This window comes from Urocitellus parryii, chromosome 1, assembly GCF_045843805.1.
Source record: "Urocitellus parryii isolate mUroPar1 chromosome 1, mUroPar1.hap1, whole genome shotgun sequence".
Lineage (NCBI taxonomy): Eukaryota > Metazoa > Chordata > Mammalia > Rodentia > Sciuridae > Urocitellus > Urocitellus parryii.
Window position 1 is genome coordinate 133,123,384 of NC_135531.1, and position 21,463 is coordinate 133,144,846.

The 21,463-nt window shown below is 42.4% G+C and overlaps 1 protein-coding gene across 1 annotated transcript; it reads left to right on the top strand.

The window, feature by feature from the left end:
* Window positions 1-8: 8 nt before the first annotated feature.
* On the top strand, window positions 9-21,053 carry LOC113176230 (H-2 class I histocompatibility antigen, Q10 alpha chain-like). Its single transcript, XM_026380663.2, has 7 exons — window positions 9-245; window positions 3,522-3,629; window positions 16,150-16,410; window positions 16,588-16,863; window positions 18,676-18,948; window positions 19,053-19,169; window positions 19,633-21,053. Exons 1-7 carry the CDS (start codon window positions 95-97, stop codon window positions 19,695-19,697), a joined length of 1,251 nt encoding a protein of 416 aa, XP_026236448.2. The 5' UTR covers window positions 9-94; the 3' UTR covers window positions 19,698-21,053.
* The last annotated feature ends 410 nt before the right edge of the window (window positions 21,054-21,463 follow it).

Sequence of the window (21,463 nt, forward strand, 5' to 3'; positions counted from 1 at the left end):
GCTTCCACACTTCCGCTTATTTCGCCTGGGGCAGGTTCCGCGTTGGGACGTCAGCTGTATTTCGCCTCCAGGCTTGGTGCCCCAAGGTCTTAGGATGCATTCTGCCAGGACCCCCCTTCCAGCGGAGTGCGCGAAGCTGGAGGCCAAAGGCCAGCGAAGTCTCAGGAGCGCACAAGTCGGGCTGGCGCCGTCGCTGCTGCTGCTGCTGCTGCTGCTGTCTGAGCTGGTGCCAGAGCGCGCAGCAGGTGAGAGATCAAGATCGAGACAGTTGAGGGAGAGGAGGGGGGCTCAGGGCCGACCCCATGTTTTCCACCAGGGTTTGGAGTAATGAAGACTTGGAGAACCCATCCCCAATCCGAGAGGAGGCAAGCAGCCCTGGGCTGGACCCGGCTCCTGTTTGACGCCTCCCACTCTGGCTTCGCTAGCCCGGAACAGCCCTGCGGGTAGGGCCGCGGGAGGCCGAGGAGGAGCGTAAAACAGGTGCTGACGGTGACCCCACAGAAGTGTGACCTAGCCCGGGGCATAACTTCCTTAGGCCCCTCCCAGACAACGCAGCAAGGGCTTCCACGGGCCGGGTGCTCCTGGAAGACCCTGGGGAAGCTTTGTTGGGAGGAAGGGAGCTTGGATGTGAGGGCAGCCCGCACCTTCCCTGCCACCCGCCTGAAGCAAGGGGCGGTCCAGAGTGGAGGGGCTTCCAGGGCCCCTGTCCGGAAATAGCCCTCCTTTGCTTTCCCTGGCGGGGCTGGAGAATGAGAAAGAACATCAGGGGTTTTTCTGACCTGGTTTGGAATTTCCATTGTTTCCTAGTTTCAGTTTTGTGCGCAGAGCTGGCCGACCCAGCGCGCAGGCATGACCACTTCCTGAGTTCCCTACCGCACCACAAGGCATACCCACCTCAACTGCACAGATACCACAGGCCCAAGAGAAGTCCTAGCTGGTGTCCTTTATGCCAGGATCTGTCCTAAGTACTTTACCTACAAGAAGCCATTTCTCTCTTAGAACATACAGTCATCCCTCGATATTTTGAGGAGAACGTGTCAGGACGCCCAATACCAAAATCCATGGATGCTCAGGTCCCTTAAATAAAATAAGATAGTATTTGCGTACAACCTGACTTATACTTTAAATTATCTCCTGATTACCAATAACACCTAACATAATGATATCATGTTACGTAGTTATGCTTTATTGTTTAGAAATTGAAAATTTATGTATATACATATTTAGTATAGATGCGATTTTTTTTTTTCCCAAATAGTTTCCATCTGTGGTTCCTTGGTCAAATCCCAGGAAGCAGAACCCTTGGATTAGGAGGGCTGACTTGTCTCAGTTTGCAGATGACTAAAGAGAGGCCCAGTGCAGACGCTAGATGGCAGCACTAGTATATGGAGTCGGAGTTTCTACCCGTTCCTAAAAGGTGGAACTTTTCTCAGGGAACGTTTTTGCGTTCAATATGTAACGTGAAATACACAGGATTTCGAAGGAATCCAATTACGTTGCAATAAAGCTATTTAGTATTTTAGTTAATAAGATAATTTTTAATTAAAAAGGTAAAAGTGTGATAAGTAATGCATATTCCTCAAAGTAAACACATTAAATAATGCATTAAATTAGCAATTTCCACCATTTGGAAGCAGTGAGAGGGTGAAGCATATTTCTAGATGTATACAGTAACTGTTATTGATTCAAAAGCACTCTGGTTTCTACCCAAGACCAGTGCACAGGTTCTACTCATCCTACTGTGCTTTGTCTCCATTCACCATGAGAGGAAAGACTAAATTTTGACTAGAGATTAGTGAAAACAAAAGGTTATCTTTTCCCATCCAAGCTGAGGCTCTAGAACTTGAGATTTCAAGTTAACAAAGCCCCAGAGATCCAGGATCCCTCTCTCTATGGTCCCTACCTGGGATGCACACTCAGGTGATGCCAGTCTGATTGGTCAGGACTAAGCTGTCCCAAATCAAGAAGAAGAAAAAGAGCAAAGATCTAAAACCAGCTTTGTGTCGAAGTGTGGAAGGGAGATGGGAAGGAAGTGGCCAGGGTTCCCATTAGGGACTCAGATGCCAGATCAGAAAGACCAGGCTTTTTTCTTCAGGAGGTAGGGAGTGAGGAAGTGACATGGGGGAGATCCGCAGAGTGGACAGTCTCATTAAGGGAGCAGATATCATGAGTACAGCATCAGGGAAGTTCTGAGCCTCACTCTGTAACAAGTATTTGGCTATTATTCCCATGGTGAGATGGGGACACTAAGGCTCAGAGATTAACTGGCTACCGAAGGCTGAACAATCACATAACTAATTAGGATATGGACTCTAGCAGACTGACTCAGGGTCCCTAGCTTCATTCTTTAATTAGGAAATATCAGAGTTACTTCATTGGATTGCACTGCAAATGCCATGAATCAATAAGGTAGTTCCCCTTTATCTGTGGTTTGCTTTTCATGGCTTTAGTTATCCATGGTCAACTATAGTTCAAAAGTATCACATAGAAGATTACAGAAATACACCGTAAGTTTTTAATTGTTAAATGTTCTGAGTGAGAGTGAAATCTTAGGTTTTTTTCTGCCCAGGACAGTAATCATCTCTTTGTCCAATATACCTATGATATATATGCCACCCACCCATTACAGTTATCAGATTGACTGTCATGGTGTTATCAAAAGCTCTGTCCTTGTTCTCAATGTCAATCCAATCATGAAGACAAGGTTTTGAAAAAAAAAGAAAAAGAAGTTATAGTTCTTTCCTAGCAAAGGAGAAAAACAGGGACTCCTGTCCCAGAGGCTATTAATCTGACCATCAAAGAGAGGAATAGAGGGCTTTTAAATAGGCAATTCAAAAGCTACATTCCAGATGTGCCTTATCAGGGTGGTAATCACTTGATGCCATCCCTTAAATCTAATTATTTCATTCCTGTGGTATGTGTTTGCTCAAGGATAGATAACTTAGCCTAGGATGGGAAGAAGGGTAATTTTGTTTTCCCTAAGGCTAGGGAGTGGGAAAGGGAGAAGAGAAAGTTTTCAAATAAGTGGCAGTGGCAGAGTAGCAAGGGTTATGTTCAAAGTATGAAGTAGACGCCTGCTACAATGGCATCAGTATAATATTTAATTGTCCTATTTACTTTTAGTTATTGTTAGTCTCTTACTGTGCCTAATTTATAAATTCAAGCTTATAGGTAGATATATATGAGGAAACATATAGTATATATAGGGTTCAGTACTATCTACAGTTTCATGCATCCACTGGGGGCCTTGGAATGTATCCCTCAAAGATAAGGTGGGAATGGGGACTACTGTGCTTATAAAACACAAGAACAAGGTCTTGCACAGAAGCCCAGAACTCAGGCCTGTTAGCTTTGCAACTACATTAAGATGAAGTTTCCAGTCTTTCCTGTGGCAAGGCCCCAATTTCCCGCCTTCCTTGGGACATGTCTCTTGCTATCATCTCATACCATCTCTCCCAGAAATTAAGAATATTTATGTAGGATATTTATGCTTTGACATTTCCCCTACTCCCCACTTGCAGAGAGTCCATGGGGGCTGCCAGTGATAGCGGATGGCCCAGCTTCCTTAGCAAAGGTGGTGATGGCAGAACTGTCCAGCTTGAAGTTTGAAGAAAAAACATGGCCTGGAGGTAAGCACCCCCTGCCTGCCCACTGAAGAAAGGGTAGGATTGCGGAAGCCAGGATCCTCCGGATTGCAGGAAAGTACATTGGTGGGGGAGGCTGCATTTGTGAGGGAGGTTCTATCAGATAGGGGACACAGAGACTAGAGCTTCTGAAAGGTACCATGGGCTGGATCCTAGCCTCCAGTGGGTTGGCTCCTTGCTCAAGCAGCTTTCCTCCCTCAGGCACTCCACTTCCCATACCTGCCTCTCCCTAAAAAGACTAGGATTAGTGATGTCTGCAGAGCCCCTCCTCCATACCCTTATTCATTTCTTATAATCATTACCTCAGTGTTTATAGAGCTGTAGAGCAGATTGTTTAATTCCTCCCACTTAAGGATGAAAAAACAAGGCCTAAACCTTTAAATACTTGAGGCCTCACAGCTAGAGAGTGGCAGTGCCAAATGAATCATGGAGAAGTGGGATAGATGTAAAGTCTCCAGAGAGCAGTGGAGAAGGGGTTGGACACCTCCATTCCCAACACATTGAGGGAAAAGGGAGACTGTGCTTAATGGGCATGGAACTTCCACTTGTTTGCCACAAGGCCCAGTGACCAGGAATGGGCACTGGAGAACTGTTGACCCAGAAGAAACTGAGGCATCAATGGGCAGATGAACTAAACAGACATTTCTCAAAAGAAAAATTATAGATGGCTAACAAATACATATAAAAACAAGGTCAACATCCCTAGCAATCAGAAAAATGCAAATCAAAACTACACTGAGATTTGATCTCACCTTGGTCAAAATGGCAATTTATCAAGAATAGAAATAATAATAAATGCTGGAGAGGATGTGGAGAGAAAAAGAACTCTTATGTTACCACTGTTGACCGGTCCTTGCTTCCCCAATGTTGAAGAATAACACCAGAGAAGCACGACGAGGCAAGGTCAGAGTAGAAATTAGAAGTTTATTAAAGGACAGCAGAAAAGACTTCTCCCCTCCCGGAGGAAGAAGGGGACCCAAGAGGTGGAATCCTCTTGTTTCCCCTTTTTATAGTTCTTTCAGTGATGGAATGTAGGTTGGAAGGCCCGAGGGGTGGGATACAGGTGGGCCTAAGAAGTAATCTGGGCAGGAAGGATTTCATTAACACTTCTTTGGGGTGGACTATCTTCAAATCTGCCTGGGCTGTTTATTAACATTTCTTTGGGATGGACTTTGGGCCTAGGGCTTTTCTTGGGACTTGATTAACATTTTAAGAGTTGCTCAACTCTTCCGGAAATTTATTCTCAACATGGCCTCCATATTAGACTGCCTAATTTTAAATCTGGCTTCACTTACATGATATTGATGGGATTATACATTAGTACAGCCATTATGGAAATAAGTATGGAGTTTCCTCAAAAGACTAGAATTTGGAGCCACTATATGACCTTGCTATATCATCGCCCTGTATTTTATCCAGAAGACATAAAGTCAGCATAATATACCACTAAATTCATGCCTATGTTTATAGCAACATAGTTGACAATAGCCAAACTATGGAACCAGCCTAGGTGTCCATCAACAAATGAAGTAAATATACACAATGGAGTTCTACTCAGCAATAAAAAAGAACAAAATTGTGTCATTTTTAGGAAAATAGATGGAACTAGAGAGCATCACCATGTTAAGTGAAATAAGCCAGACTCAGAAAGTCAGGTGTTATTTTTTCTCATAAATGGAAGCTAGAGAGAAAAAAGAAGTCTCATGAAAATAGAAGAGAGCTCAATAGGATAAAGGAAGGATCAACAGGAGGGGAGTATAAGAGAAGGTCCTAGGGAATGAAATTGAAATTGAACCAATCATATGCACATATGAATATATAACAATGAATTCTCTATTATGCATAGTTATTATGCATCAATAATTTTTAAAATTACATTGCAAGACTTCCCTTATTTACTTATTTTTAAATTTTTTGTGGAGATCCCAGAGCCCTGTACTTGTTAGGCAAGTGCTCAGCCACTGAATTACAATAGGGTTATATCTCAGTAAAACCATTGTAAATTGAGAATACATTGTCAAAAATGCATTTAATGCCTTCAACTACTGAACATCATAGCTTGGCAACTCAATGCATTGTAGTGTCAGTGATTTCCCCTTCTGATCACATGACTGAACACAAATCGATAGCCGAGGAAAATATCAAATTTCAAAACTCCATATGTGATTTCTACTGAAATTGCATCCCTTTTACACCATTTTAAAGCCATTAAATAGGTTGGGGACTGACTAGATTTGTGTACCTGCTATAATGGAACTACCATGTGTTGTTTCCTTTTTCACCAGGCCTGACCTTGGAATTATTTGCTCTTTCCTGCCTTTCCCACACCTGGGGGAAAGCACATTAGCTTCCTTATCTCCTCTTTGCTTCAGGGTGGGAGCATCATGGTTGCGGGCTCCCCTACTCTGTATTTCTTAGGCTCTGTCTCTATGTTGGCTTGGAGGTCCTGGACTCACCACAGCTTCCAGAGCAGGTACTCTCCCAGACCATGTGTCCTCTCTCCCTGACTTCAGGGCAGCATCAAAGCTCTTGAGTTTGAACTGACCCTGAAATCCACTAGATACTGTTGCTTTAATATAATATTATGTGTATTCATTTCCTATTGCTGCCAAACCAATGATCACAACTTGGTGGCTTAGAACAACATACATTTATTCTCTTATAGTTCAGGGGTTCAGAAGTCCAAAATGGGTTTCCCCCTGGCAAGATCAAGGTGTTAGCAGAGCTGCACACCCTCTGGAGGCTGTAAGGGAGAATCCAATTCCTTGACTTCCATCTTCTAAAGTTTCATTCCTTGTTCTGTTATTGGAATTAAGGGTCCTTGCTGCTTACAGCTCCACTGAAAACTTGGGGAGACAGAAATTACAGGAAGAGAATAGGTTTATTCAAGGGCGACTTTGAAGAAGATAGAGACATTTTTATCTCAAATCTTCATCTCCAGGTGGAAGAAAAGAGGGTATTTTGAGTCAGTGGGCAGGAAATTCACAATGCTAGGTGGGAGTCTTCCTCTTCAAAGTGTACCTTTGTACCTCTGTGGCTCTGTTAACTTTCTCCCTCCTCAGAACATTAAAAGGAAATTCAACCTCCTGGGGCCACATTCTGCATTCTGTTTTCTTACAGAGTTCTTAAGTCAATTCTTGAGTTAAGGAACTGAGGAGAGAAGAGGGCGGTACCAGAAGCTTCTCTTCAGAATTCAGAATACCATGTGAAAGAGATGGGTTATTAAAAGATCTAGGGAAAAGGGTTGTTTTTTTTTTGGGGGGGGGGAGGGGTAGCAATTGTTAAACATCTTACAAAGGGAATTGCTCTGTTTCAGTCTCAGCATTCCTCTCCTTTAGTGCCAGCAATCTCCTATCACAAAAGCCTTAAATTAATCACACCTGTAAAATCCCTGTTACCATATAAGGTAATAATCATAGTCTCCAGGGATAACTTGGAGGGGAGTCTTTATTCAATCTACCACACTATAGAACAGGAAACACAGAATGCATGAACATCTCACTGCTTGAGAGGTCCAGCAGCAAAGCAAGGACATTTGCTCTTCCACCTACCCAGGGGAGGCAGAGCTGCTGTAGATAGGAAACAAGGAATGGAAGATCAAACTTACAGTATGATGACTACAGTTAGTAATACTGTATTGCAAACTTGAAGTTTGCTAAGAGAGTAGATCTTAAAGTAAAAACTAAAGGTAACTATGAGAAATATGAGTATGTTAATTAGCTTGATTATGATAATCAGTTCCATGATGTGTGTGTACGTACACACACACACACACACACACACACACACACATATATATATATATATATATATATATATACATATATATATATATATATATATATCAAAACATCACACTGTAATACTTATACAGTTTTTTTTTCAATAAATCTTGGGGGGGCAGTGGACAAAGCAAAAATAAAAACAATTTAACATGTGTGCATAGGATTAGGTCATCAAGGAAGAAAAAATAAAACAGGGGCTGTGAGTAACTCAGTGATAGAGCACTTGCCTAGCATGTGTGAAACCTGGGTTTAATTCCCAGCACTGCAAAAAAAAAAAAAAAAGTGAAGAAATGGGTCATGGTGACCAAAAGCCCCAGCCTTGGTTCCTACCAAGGCCTATATGCCTGTTCACCAGGTGCATGATACACTAAGTTTGTTGGGGGTTTTTTTGGGGGGGAGGCGGGGGAGGCAGTTCTAGAGGATTGAACTCAGGGACACGCAACCATTGAGCCATATCCCCAGCCCAATTTTTTGTATTTTATTTATAGACAGGGTCTCACTGAGTTGCTTATTGCCTTGCAGTTGCTGAGGCTGGCTTTGAACTCCAAATGCTCCAGCCTCAGCCTCCTGAGCCACTGGGATTATAGGTGTGCACCACCATGCCCGGCTGACACACTGATCTAACTCTGTATTTTTTATTAAAACAGCACCATGAGATAGACCCCAGTCATTTTGTTACTAGAATCAAAAGTTTTGCTGCATGCTGCTCAAAGAAAGTTAGAGAAACAGAAGTTGATACAGGAAAACATGTTTATTCAAAGCCAGACTTGAGGAAGATAGAGATCTTTTCTGTCTCAAATCTCCAAGGAAAGGTGGGGAGGTCAGTGAGGGAACAGCATTTATTTATTTTTTGATTAATTTTATTAATTCTACTCCATTTGTGAAAATGAATTGAAGAACTTTCTGCTCTCATGTATAACTGATCAGTGGAGTAGAATTTTTCACTTCTCTGGTTGTATGTGAAAGAGAGTCACACCATTTGTGCAATCATGGTACTTAGGGTAATAATGTTCATCTCATTCCACCATCTTTCCTACCCCCATGCCTCCTCCCCACTCCCTCATCCAAATTTCCTCCACTCATCCATGCACCCCCACCCATTATGAATTAGCATCTACTTATCAGAGAAAACATTTGGTCCCTGGTTTTTTGAGATTGGCATATTTCACTTAGCGTAACATTCTCCAACTCCATCCATTTACCTGCAAATGCCATAATTTTATTCTCTTTTAATGCTGAGTATTATGCCATTGTGTACATATACCACAGTTTTTTTTATCCATTCATCTATTAAAAGGCATCTAGGTTGGTTCCACAGTTTAGTTATTGGAAATTCTGCTGCTATAATCGTTGATATGGCTGTGTCACTATAGTATATTTATTTTTAAGTCCTTTGGGAATAGAACGAGGAATGGGATAGCTGGGTCAAATGGTGGTTCCATTCCAAGTTTTCTAAGGAATCTCCATTCTGCTTTCCAGATTGGTTGCACCAATGTAGTCTGACAAGCAATGTGTGAATGTGCCTTTTCCCCCACATCCTCATCAACACTTACTCTTGATAACTGCCATTCTGACTATAGTGAGATGAAATCTTCGAGTAGTTTTGATTTGCATTTCTCTAATTACTAGAGACGTTGAACATTTTTTCATATATTTGTTGATCGATTCTATATCTTCCTCTGAGAAGTGTCTGTTCAGATCCTTAGACCATTTATTGATTAGATTTTTGTTATTTTGTTGTTAATTTTTTCTGAGTTCTTTACATATCCTGGATATTAGTGCCCTAACTGATGTGTGTGGTAAAAATTTGCTCCCAAAATGTAGGCTCTCTCTTCACCTCATTGTTTCTTTTGCTAAGAAGAAGTTTTTTAGTTTGAATCCACCCCATTATTAAAACTGAATCAGGAGGACATACACAATTTAAACAGATCGATTTCAAGCAAGGAAATAGAAGATGCCACCAAAAGCCTACCAATCAAGCAATGTCTGGGACCAGATAGATTCTCAGCCAAGTTCTATAAGACCTACAAATAAGAATTAACACCAATACTCCTCAAATTATTCCATGAAATAGAAAAGGAGAGGACCCTTCCAAACTCATTCTATGAGGCTAGTATCATTGTGATACCAAAACTAGACAGAGACACATCAAGGAAATAAAATTTCAGACCACTATCCCTGATGAACATAGATGCAAAAAGTCTCAATAAAATTTTGGCAAATCGCATACAAAAAAAAATATTAAAAAATAGTGCACCGTGATCAAGCAGAGTTCATTCCAGGGATGCAAGTTTGGTTCAACGTATGGAAATCAATAAAGGTAATTCATCACATCAGTAGATTTAAAGATACAATCATATGATATAATTGATGCACAGAAAGCATTTGACAAAATACAGCACCCTTTCATGTTCAAAACACTAAAAAAACTAGGGATAGTAGGAACATACCTCAACATTTTAAAAGCTATCTATGCTAAGCCCCAGGCCAACATCATTCTAAATGAATAAAAATTGGAACAAGACAGGGCTGCCCTCTTTCACCACTTCTATTCAACATAGTCCATGAAACTGTAGCCAGAGCAATTAGAAAGATAAAAGAAATTAAAGGGATACTAATAGGAAAAGAAGAATTCAAGGGCTGGGGATGTGGCTCAAGTGGTAGCATGCTCGCCTGGCATGCGTGCGGCCCGGGTTCGATCCTTAGCACCACATACAAACAAAGATGTTGTGTCTGCCGATAACTGAAAAATAAATATTAAAAAAATTCTCTCTCTCTCTCTCTCTCTCAAAAAAAAAAAACCTTTTAAAAAAAAGAAAAGAAAAGAAGAACTCAAACAATCATTATTTGCCAACAACATGATTCTATACTTAAGGATCCAAAAAATTCCACCAGATAACTTCTAGAATTAATAAATGAATTCAGCAAAGTAGCAAGTTATAAAATCAATACCCATAAATCAAATGCATTTCTATACATCAGTGATGAATCCTCTGAAAGAGAAATTAGGAAAACTACCCATTCACAATAGCCTCAAAAAAAAATAATAACTGGGAATCAATTTAACAAAAGAGGTGAAAACTACAGAACACTAAAGAAAGAAATTGAAGAAGACCTTAGAAGATGGAAAGATCTTCCATGCTCTTGAATAGTCAGAATTAATATTGTCAAAATGGCCATACTACCCAAAGCACTATACAGAGTCAATGAGATTCCAATTAAAATCCCAATGTCATTTATTTTTAAAAAATATTTTTTAATTGTTGATATATCTTTATTTTTTATTTATTTATATGTGGTGCTGAGGATCAAACCCAGTGCCTCACACATGCGAGGCAAGTGCTCTGCCACTGAGCCATGATCCCAGCCCCCCAATGTCATTTCTTATAGAAATAAAAATAAAACAATCATGAAATTCATTTGGAAAAATAAAGAAACCCAGAATAGCCAAAGCAATCCTTAGCAAGAAGAGTAAAACAGGAGGCATCACAATACCAGAACTTAAACTATAGTACAAAGCTATAGTAACAAATGGCCTGGTATTGGCACCAAAATAGACGTGTAGACCAATGGTACAGAATAGAAGACATAGAGACAAACCCACATAAATACAGTTATCTCATATTAAACAAAGGAGCCAAAAAACATACATTGGAGAAAAGATAACCTCCTCAACAAATGCTGCTGGGAAAAATGGAAATCCATATGCAGCAAAATGAAATTAAACCCCATCTCTCACCTTGCACAAAACTCAACTCAAAGTGGATCAAGGACCTAGGAATTAGACTAGAGACCCTGGGGCTGGGGATGTGGCTCAAGCGGTAGCGCACTTGCTTGGCATACCTGCGGCCCAGGTTCGATCCTCAGCACCACATACAAACAAAGATGTTGTTTCTGCCGAAAACTAAAGAATAAATATTTTAAAAAAAAAAATATCTCTCTCTCTCTCTCTCTCTCTCTCTCTCTCTCTCTCCCTTTAAAAAAAAAAAAAAAATAGACTAGAGACCCTATGCCTAATAGAAGAAAAAGTAGGCCCAAATCTTCATTGTGTCAGATTAGGCCCTGACTTCCTTAACAAGACTCCTAAAGTGTAAGAAATAAAATCAAGAATCAATAAATGGGAACAGCATTTATGAGGGAAGAAAAGGAGATACAATGGGACAAAAGGCAAGAAATCCCTGTGCTGGGTAGAGGTTGCCTACTTCTAAGAGTGTCATGTCTTTTAGCCTCTGTTCCCTCTTCATCACACCAAAGGGAACCTCTTGGAACCAGCATCTGGATTTCCTTTTCCAAAGAGGAGAAGGTATTACAGAGGGCTCTATTTGTGTGTGTGTGTGTGTGTGTGTGTGTGTGTGTGTGTGTGTGTGTTGCTGGGGATTGAACCCAGGGCCTTGTGCATGAAAGGCAAGCACTCTACCAACTGAGCTATATCCCCAGCCTATGGGCTCTATATAGAATTTAGAATAATATGTAAAAAAGAAAGGTTATTAAAGATTTGAGAAAAGAGGGCTGCGGCTGTGGCTCAGCGGTAGCGCACTTACTTGGCATGTGTGAGGTACTGGGTTTGATTCTCAGCACCACATATGAAAAAAATAAAGGTCTATAACAACTAAAAATATATTTTAAAAAAAGATCTGGAAGAGATCAGGGGAAGGGGGAGGTTGGGAGGGAAGGAGGAAGAAATAGCCTTTTAAATCATATTCCTGAGGGAATTTGAGAAAATAATTCTGTTAAAAAAAATGAACTGCTCTGTTATAATTTCACATTCAGGCTGACCCAAGCTGATGTCAGCCATTTATTCAACTACCCCTCCACCATGACCCCTCTCTGACCCCCATAAAGTTTCTCCAGCTCTGAGGAGGTAGTTCTTCTTTTCTCTGCTTACAAAAAGGCAGCAAGATCTAGGGAGAGAATCCAGGCACCACCCCACCTCTTTCTAGTACTGTCTTTTTGTAAGCAGTGGCAGCAAGACCACTTGAATTCTAGCAATTTGGGTTAGAAAAGAGAGACAAGAAGGGTTAAAACAAAGGTAACTTCATCTTGGCTGGAACATACCTGATTTGTCTTAAGATAATATCAAAGAGTTATATGCACCCCTGTTTTACACAGCTGGGGCGTTCTGGGAAACTGAGGCAGTGTGAAGACCCCCCTCCCAAACCCAGATTCTTGCAATCAAGTCAGAAAAGTTTTCAGACATGTTGTTCAGAGTAACAAGAATGAGTTTATTGAAGGGATAGGAAAGGGAAAGAGGACACTCTCAAGGGAGAAAATGGGTCCTCTCAGAGAGGAGAGAGACAACTTGTCTCTCCTGCATTCCAATTTTATTTGGGGGGTCCCAGGGAAGTTTCCAGAGTCCTGCGCAAGTCCGCCTCTTGACTTTTGATTCACAAAGCAGGGTGACAACAGACTTTCAAGTACTTATTGCCATGACAATGCTAGGTTCTCTTGGTCCATGCTGAGCAGTTCTAATTAGATTTTTTCTTAATCATTTTTTACAGGTTTTGTGATTAGGAGGAATTATCCTTATCTTCCAGAATCTGGTCTGTGAAAAGGGTCACAAATCTTTCTCCCTTCAAAGTACCTTTTTGAGTTCCTCTTATCAATGTTATTTCCTGCCTGCATTTTCTTGTAGATAACAGGAAGTTTTGTGACATACCCTATCCATGTAGGCTGGCAGGGCAGCAGATAAATTGCTTTTTTGGCAAAGAAAGCATGTGGGGTGAAGAAAGTATGTGAAGGTCAGCACAGTGGTTCCATTTTATAGAATTATTTTATTTTTATTTTTTTTTTAGAGAGAATTTTTAATATTTATTTTTTAGTTCTCGGCGGACACAACATCTTTGTTGGTATGTGGTGCTGAGGATCGAACCCGGGCCGCACGCATGCCAGGCGAGCGCGCTACCGCTTGAGCCACATCCCCAGCCCAACCATTTTATAGAATTATTATCTTAATCTCACTTTCCCACCATCCTCATCTGTTTGTCCCCTAACACTGGAGCCAGAGTCTGGTTGTAAACCCCTACATAGGACACTTAATGGTTCTATCTATCTTCCTTCAGGAAAACCAATAGAGTTACTGAAAAGCAATCATGGATTATGAATCAAAGTGGCTGTAGTCATGAGAAACTGAATCATAACAACTCAGCCTCAGTTACCTCATCTGTAAGATGAAGCCAATCACACCATCCTCTTAAATTCATTGTGAAGATTGTGATAGTGAATAAAAAGCAGAGCAGTGGGGGTTCTATCATTCTATCAAGGGCACGAGCTATCATTCAAAAATTAGCACTTGTGATTTTTGTCACTTCCATTTATGCCTTCTTCCCCCCCCCCCACTTCAACAAATGCAGAAAATAAGTGCTCACTATGAGCCAAGCATGACTTAAGGGGAAACAGTAGATGTATTAACCACTGTTTACCCCAGGGGTACAAATGCCCCAAACATACTGATTACCAATCCCAAAGAAGGAACTTGGAGGACTCAACAGAGAGGTTTTGGACATTAGATCATTCAAGGTCTCCTTGGTGGCTGTAGGCTAGAGGGCCTACACACCTCCATGGGGTGCCACCCCACACCTCAAGCAAGAGTATATGGGATAGGTTGCATGCTTACTGAACAGATGGATTTCTTTAGATGTTTCTTTTCTTTCTTTTTTTTTTTTTTTTTGAGAGGGGGGATAGTGGGGAATAAACTCAGGGCCACTTGACCACTGAGTCACATCCCCAGCTCTATTTTGTGTATTATTTAGAGACAGGGTCTCACTGAGTTGCTTAGTACCTCTTCATTGCTGAAGCTCTTCAGATGTTTTACGAGTACACTGAGTACACTGTTTTACTTTACAACCAAAGTCACTCTGGCTTTGTTCCTCACCTAAAGATTGGAGACCAGGGAAATAGGCAGCTCCCCGGTTCATTTCCTTCATTATCACATTTGTTCATGTTTATTTTGCTGCCCAGAGGAGGAGCCTTCTCAGGTAAGGACTAGTGTTTACTCAAACACCCACTCTCATAGAGGCCACAATCTTTGCAGAGAGCACAGGACACTGTTAAGGCCTGTCTGAAGGTTGTCAGACTGGAATCAGTAGGGAGGGCTTCCTGAAGGAAAAGGACACTTGAGCTGTAAAGAGAAGGATGAAAAGAAATTGACTTAGGCAAGAGAGGGAGGAAAGTTCTTGAGATAGAAGGAATAGTATGTTCAAAGGGCTTGGATGGAGTTTGGTATGGCCAGAACATCACAAAGAGGTAGTAAACAGCTTACCTCTACAGTGGAGATGTGTCTGACTTCTTCCACATGTGACTGTTTAAACATGGGCACTGACTGTGTGCCCAGTGCTGTTCTTGACAAAAAGTAAGAGATTATAATGTCCTTGAGTAGCTGAGATTGCTGGGGAGAGCCTGGCTATTAACAAGATAAACAAAGTGCATTTTGTAGATAGGATTGTAGTTCTCTGAAGAAAAAATAATGCAGAGATGGGAGGATAAGTATTCAATATTCAATGGAGTAGGCAAGAAAGCCCTCACTGAGAAGGTGACATGCAAGTAAAAATCCTGCTTAATTAGGTAAGGGAATGAGCCATGGATATTTCTGAGAAAAAATGTGAATTTTCTTTTTTTACTTTTTTGGGTGAACCCTCATGCCTGCTATGCATATGCTCTACCCTTGAGCTATACCTTCAGCCCAGTGCAGTGACTTTTTAAAAAGATACAGTATTATTTTAATAGCTGGAGTCAAGACTGGCTGCTAAATAGATTTCATCTCTAGAAACACTGAATGGTTGAATTGAGGCTTCTGGAGACATGGTACAGAGTAACCTTGAGGCAGCAGTTGAATTTCAGAACAGATGGACTAGCAATGTCTGCTGTGGGAGAAGAAGAAAGCAGGGAGTGGAGATCAAGATGCCACCAACTTGAGCTGGGGATGTAGCTCACTGGTGGAGCCCCTGCCTAGTATGAGAGATGTCCTGGGTTTAATCCCCAGCACTGTTTTAAAAAATAATAAACCACCAACTTGGCAAGATTGTTCAAGAAAAGAATGATGGATGGACTTGATCAAATTTCTCTGGAGAATGTTTAAATAAATTAAGGTTCCAAACAACCAAGATTTTAAAAACCATGTTCTTTTAAATTGTGAGATGATCATTACTTACAGAGATGACTGTAAGATCTGATAACTAGACCATGAATGAGATGCTGAGAACTTTCTAGGAGTAAAGTCCATGAGCTTTAATGAATGAACTTTAGTTTAAGTGTTTAATTGATCGACTGCTTAAGCTATTTGGATGCCTTTTATTGTGATAAAATACATAACAAAAATTTTAGGTATATAGTTAACGTGGCATTAAATACATTCACATTATTGGATAACCATCGTCACCATCCATTTCTAGAATATTTTCATCTTCTTAATCTGAAACTCTATACCCACTAAATATAACTCCCCATTCCATTCCCCCATCCTTTCTTTTTTTAACTGAAATTTCCAGTTTTGCATTTTTGGGGTGTGAGTATGTATGTATGTGCTTTGCTGAGAATTTAACTGCAGGCCTCATGCTGGCTAAACAAGCACTCTACTACTAAGCTGCCCTTAAAATTCCCAGTTTTTAATCTTGCTGACAGAATACTTTTTGGGTAGGTTTCTACCCTTCACTCCATCCTGTTACAAACCTCATACAGGTCCCAGCTGTGTGTGTGAACTTGAGACCATTTTTGTGTTTCTACAGGGACCCATTCACTTCACTACCACTACCTAACCCTGTCAGAGCCAGGCCCAGGCCTCCCCAAGTTTCTGGCTGTGGGCTATGTGGACGACCAGCCCTTCATCCGGTATGACAGTCGCAGAGGGAAGGCTGAGCCTCAGGCCCCGTGGATGGCACTAGTGGATCCCCAGTACTGGGAGACAGAAACCCAGAAACAGAGGGCCTGGGAGAAGGTGCAGCAGGTGGAGATGTGGACAGTGATGGGCTACCACAATCAGAGTGGCGGTATGTGGATAACCCTAGCTGCTCATGGGAATTCTCTGGGTAGCTTTTTTTTTTTTTTTTTAAATGCCAATGCCCACCCCACCATTTGGAGAGCCCATAGGTGGCAGGCTTCTCCCTGGCTCTCTACTCTGGCCTTGTGGACTTCAATAACCAGGGCCTTTTGGCCTGTATATACAGGTACACACAGTGCTCAGCGCATGTTTGGCTGTGAGATCCGGGAAGATGGCAGGTCCAGCAGCTTCTGGCAATTTGGCTTCGATGGACAGGACCACCTGTCTCTGGACCTAGAGACACTGAGCTGGGTGTCAGCAGAGCCAGTGGCTGTGCGGACCAAGCGCTGGTGGGAGATGGAGCGCTGCTATGCAGAGTATGACAAGGCCTACCTGGAAAACCTCTGCCTCATCTCCCTGCACAGGTATCTGGAACTGGGAAGCCAGAGCCTCACGCGGATAGGTAAGGCCCAGTCAGCAGCAGCCATGCAAAGAGTGAGCCATATACTCCCATTTACAAGAGCTGTCCCATTTGACAGAGAAGCCTGAGAGAGAAGAAGGGATAAGCTGTGTCCTCTTGGAAGAGCTCACCAAGAGGACGACAGCTTATCCCTCCCTCCAAAGGGAGGGCCAATTAGCCAACAGTTTCCTCACACAAAACTGAACCTTGATCCCTTGCTCCAGGTGTGATAGAGTAAGGAATTCTGGGCTCTCTGCTGACCCACAGCATTGTTTTGAGCAATGAACACCCTGTCTGTAGGCATACCCTAATCCAATTCAGTTCTGATACTGTCTACTTTGAAATAGTTCCAGATCACAGGTTGAGGGCTCAGTCCCCAGGTCTACTTTCCCCACCCCTATTTTAGATGCCAGTCACAAATCCTATGTTGTTTTACTGTGCTTCTGGCTGACCAACCAGCTATAAATTGAGTTTCTCACAACCCACTCCTTGGGTTTCGTTAATTTGCTTTGGTGGTTCACAGAACTCAGGGAAACATTTATGTTTATGGGTTTATTATAAAGGATGTTACAAAGGGTACAGATAAAGATATGTTTAGAATGTGGAAAGAGAGAAAAGGTGTGGAGCTTCCATGCTGTCTCTGGGCCTGCCACTCTCCAGGAATCTCTATGTGTTCAGCAATGTGGAATCCCTCCAAACCCTGTCCTTTAGGTTTGTTTGGAGACTCCATTACATAGGCACTAATGATAATAGACTGGGTGGGGAAACCCCCTATGGCCTGCCTGCTGCAGCATTTTTCTGGCCTCTCTGTATAGCATTCTTCCCTCCAGGATATGGGGAAGGCCCCTTCTGGAATGAGGATGGTCTTATCTATTGGACAAAGATAGGTCAGAGAATTTCTTTATGGTCAGCTTCAATACAGATGGAGAAATATTAGAGCTTCTATAACTAGCCATGGGGAAAAGAAATTCTAGCACACAATCCAGGATGGGACCATGCTAGGATATTGGACCTTGGGCTTCTACCCATGAGACATCTCATTACAATCGTGGCTAGAAGAGCTGGCCCTGGAGGCTGAGCACATGGAGAAACGCCCCAGTGGAGATGTCTTGGGAAGGGAGTTATGAGCCAGGACATGCTATATTTCAGAATAGCATAGTAATAATGATGCCCACTTTCCAAAACTCCATATTATGGTATGTTACACAATGATTGATAAATTCTCACTTAGCACAAGACATGGTCTACATCCTTTACCAAGATCATCTTATTTTGAACAACCCTGAAAAAAAAAAGAATGATTAATCCCCCATTAAGCTTTGAGAAAATGAAGACTTAAAGGGCCTCCCTCAGGTCACCAAGCTGGAAAGAAGTCATGCGGGGCTTCAAACTCCTCCCCATCCTAGTTTTAAGGTGAGGAAAGTATTATCATCCTTGCCTTCCTTTAACAACCACTTGTTAGGTACCTACTATGTGCTAGAAGTCAAAGAGTAGGTATATAAAGTCTCTGGGGAAAAAAAATCCTAGGATCTGTGAGTGGAAAAGTGGTGGGTATGGCCACATAGGACCCTACTCAGAGGTTGGGAATAGGAAATCACATCCCCTTTGGAAATTTTCAGGGCACTGCCCCTTTAGGATGATTAATAATGGGTCAGCTATGCCTACAAAGTTCCAACATGAGTGCCTCCCCTAGAGAGATCCTGTCCCTACCTTCTTCCTGTCCTCCACACTTGGAAGATCTCCATGGAGATAAAGCATGAGGAATGAATGAGCCGAGTAGGTGCTCACCAGCATTGTTCTCTCCTTTTCCTGCAGAGCCTCCCATGGTGCAGGTGACAAAGCACACCACCCAGGATGGGACCATGCTGAGATGCTGGGCCTTGGGCTTCTACCCACCAGACATCTCACTGAGCTGGTGGCTGGGTAGGAAGGAGCTGGTCCTGGAGACTGAGCATGTGGAGACACGCCCCAGTGGGGATGGCACTTATCAGACATGGACATCAGTTCGGGTGCCAGCTGGGAAGGAGGCCTGGTATACCTGCCACGTGCAGCACCCTGGCCTGAAGCACACACTCACTGTGGCATGGGGTGAGGAGCTAACCTTGAGGAGGAGTCAAGATGGGGAAGAGGGGGGTGCCAGGACACCTGTAGACAACCCCATGGTCTTGGACTCTTTTCTCTGCCTTCCTTAGACTCATCCTCTATTGGCAATGTCAATGGCAATGGCATACTACCTGGTGGGATCACGGTCCTGGTCTTTGTTGGGCTAGTAGCTGTAATTGTGATACTGAAAAAGAAGTGTCTTCAAGGTAAGTGAGGAAGAAACAAAGGTATGAGAGTCTTCCTGGCTGATGCAGCCCTATAAGGAAAAATGAGACCATTTAGTCTGATCTTGGAAAGGGCCCAGAAAGAGAGGCAGAGGGCAAAGGTGGGAATTCAGGACTACTTTGCTTCCCTTCTCCCACCCCTGCCCACCACCCACCTCATCTGTTTTGTGTTCTTTTTTCCCCACACCAGAGAGAAGTTTTACAGGAAAGCTCCAATTTATTTGTAGGCTGGGTGGGTTATATGTGGAAAGGAAGCCCCAATATATGGCTAAGATGCCTTAGAATCAAAGATGGTAGAGGCATTGGGACAGGCACTTCCTGTCTCTATCCCTGGCCTCAGCCCCTGATCCCTCCCACTATCTTAGACCATCCCTGGCAGGAGCCAGCAATTCCAAGCATTGGTAGGAAGAAAACAATCTGTCATTTCCCTCCTTCCTCCCTGCAGGTGGAGAAGATAATCTTGACTCCCAAAGCCCAGGAAGGACAGAAGCTGCTCAGACTTTCTGCTGATTAAAATTCCCCATTACAAAATCAAGGAAGTATTTTGTAGGGGCATTTTGGGTCTCCTAGAGAAACCCTAAACTAACTGGCTGATAGCTGTGATCTGACCACAAAGAGTCCATCCTATCTTCTTATTTCTACCAGCCTCCTTATACATGATATGTGCAACTGATATGGTTTTTCCATTCCTGAAGTCCTTCTAAAAAAATCCAATCATTTCAGGGCTCAGGATGTAGTTTAATTGTAGAACACACCTGTCATTCCAGCTACTGGTAATGCCAACTACTCAGGAGGCTGAGATAGGAAGATCATAATTTCAAGGTCAGACTGTACACCTTAGTGAGATCCTGTCTCAAAATAATTTTTAAGAAGGGCTGAGGATATAGCTCAGTGGTAGAGCACTTGCCTCGTGTGCACAAGGCCCTGGGTTCAATCTCAAGTTCCAAGAAAACAAAAACAGTTACCGTCTCATAGGCTATGTGATATGCAAGGGGCTGGTGGGTTGGAATGGAGAGGAAGCCAGGGACCCGGGCAAGTAAGTGTTCCACTGTTGTGGGGTTGTTGGATTTCAGTGGATAATGGACTCATGGAGGAGCCTCCTCTGCCTCTTCATCATGTTCGTCCTCTAGCTAGGAGCCTACCAGATCCACAGGACCCATGACAGAGCCTTCTTACAGGAACTTCTGAAACTTCTGTGTTCTACTTCTCTGGGAAACCAAAGCCTGAGAATGTGAAAGACTTTGATACTACAAAAAATTTTCCAGCCTGTGCTGTGGCCTGCAGGGCCTCAACAGTGAGCTAGTAATTTAGATCTTATTGAAGGATGGCACTTAAATGTCTGTCTCAGTGACACCAAGGTTTTCTATGTGTATTATCAAGCAAGGTTCTAAGCACTTTACTTTCATTAAGCTGTTTAATCCTCCTAACATGCATATGTGGAAGAATAATCCTGTGCTGTGGGTGAAAAACCTGAGGTCCAGAGAGGGTAAACCATAGGCAGAGCTGTAATGAGACCAGGCAGTCTGACTGCCATCTGTGTGATTCACCACTGCACCAAGTCTCAACGACAACTATGGTGTTCTGTAAATGTGCAGTTAAGTACAGATCTCCAATCCTTTACCTGCAATTATAAAATGCAAAAACATCCAAAAGCCAAGGGTTTTTTCCTAATTTGGGCATCAAACCTGACCCGAACTGAAGTGAGATCATTTATACCCTTAATTTCTTCTAGTGTGCCTTTTTGCAATTCTCTACAGAAATGCTAGTACATTCAACATCTGCCAGATAGAATCCTTTCTAATATGCAAGGAATTGTAAATACATCTGACCCAAAGGTTTCAGGTAAGGGATTATGGACCTGTATTAATAAAGTTTTACAGTAATAAACATGTTTTATTTTCACTGATAAAAACAGAGTTCTCTGGCTGGATGGTTGGAGTGGAGTCTAGCTGAAAGGCGATTCTGGGCATGAGTGCCTAGGTACACCCAACCCTTCTTCCCTGAGTAGAAGGGGTGGCGGAAGCAGGTTGGAGGAAGCTGCTGGCTGTCCAGTCTTATTTCACATTGATACAGCTGTTTCACCTTTCTGTGCCTCTCTCCCAAGACTTCAGACTCCTCTGGATCCCCAGATCTACAGCTGATTTAATCTACCCAAAAACCCTACCCCCTCAAAGTTAGATCCTTATGGGTAAGGATAGGACTTAGGCTGGCGTCTTACATGGTTTCTTTCAGTACAGGGGGTTTATAGAAGGTCAGGGAGCTTTTAGACTGAGGTG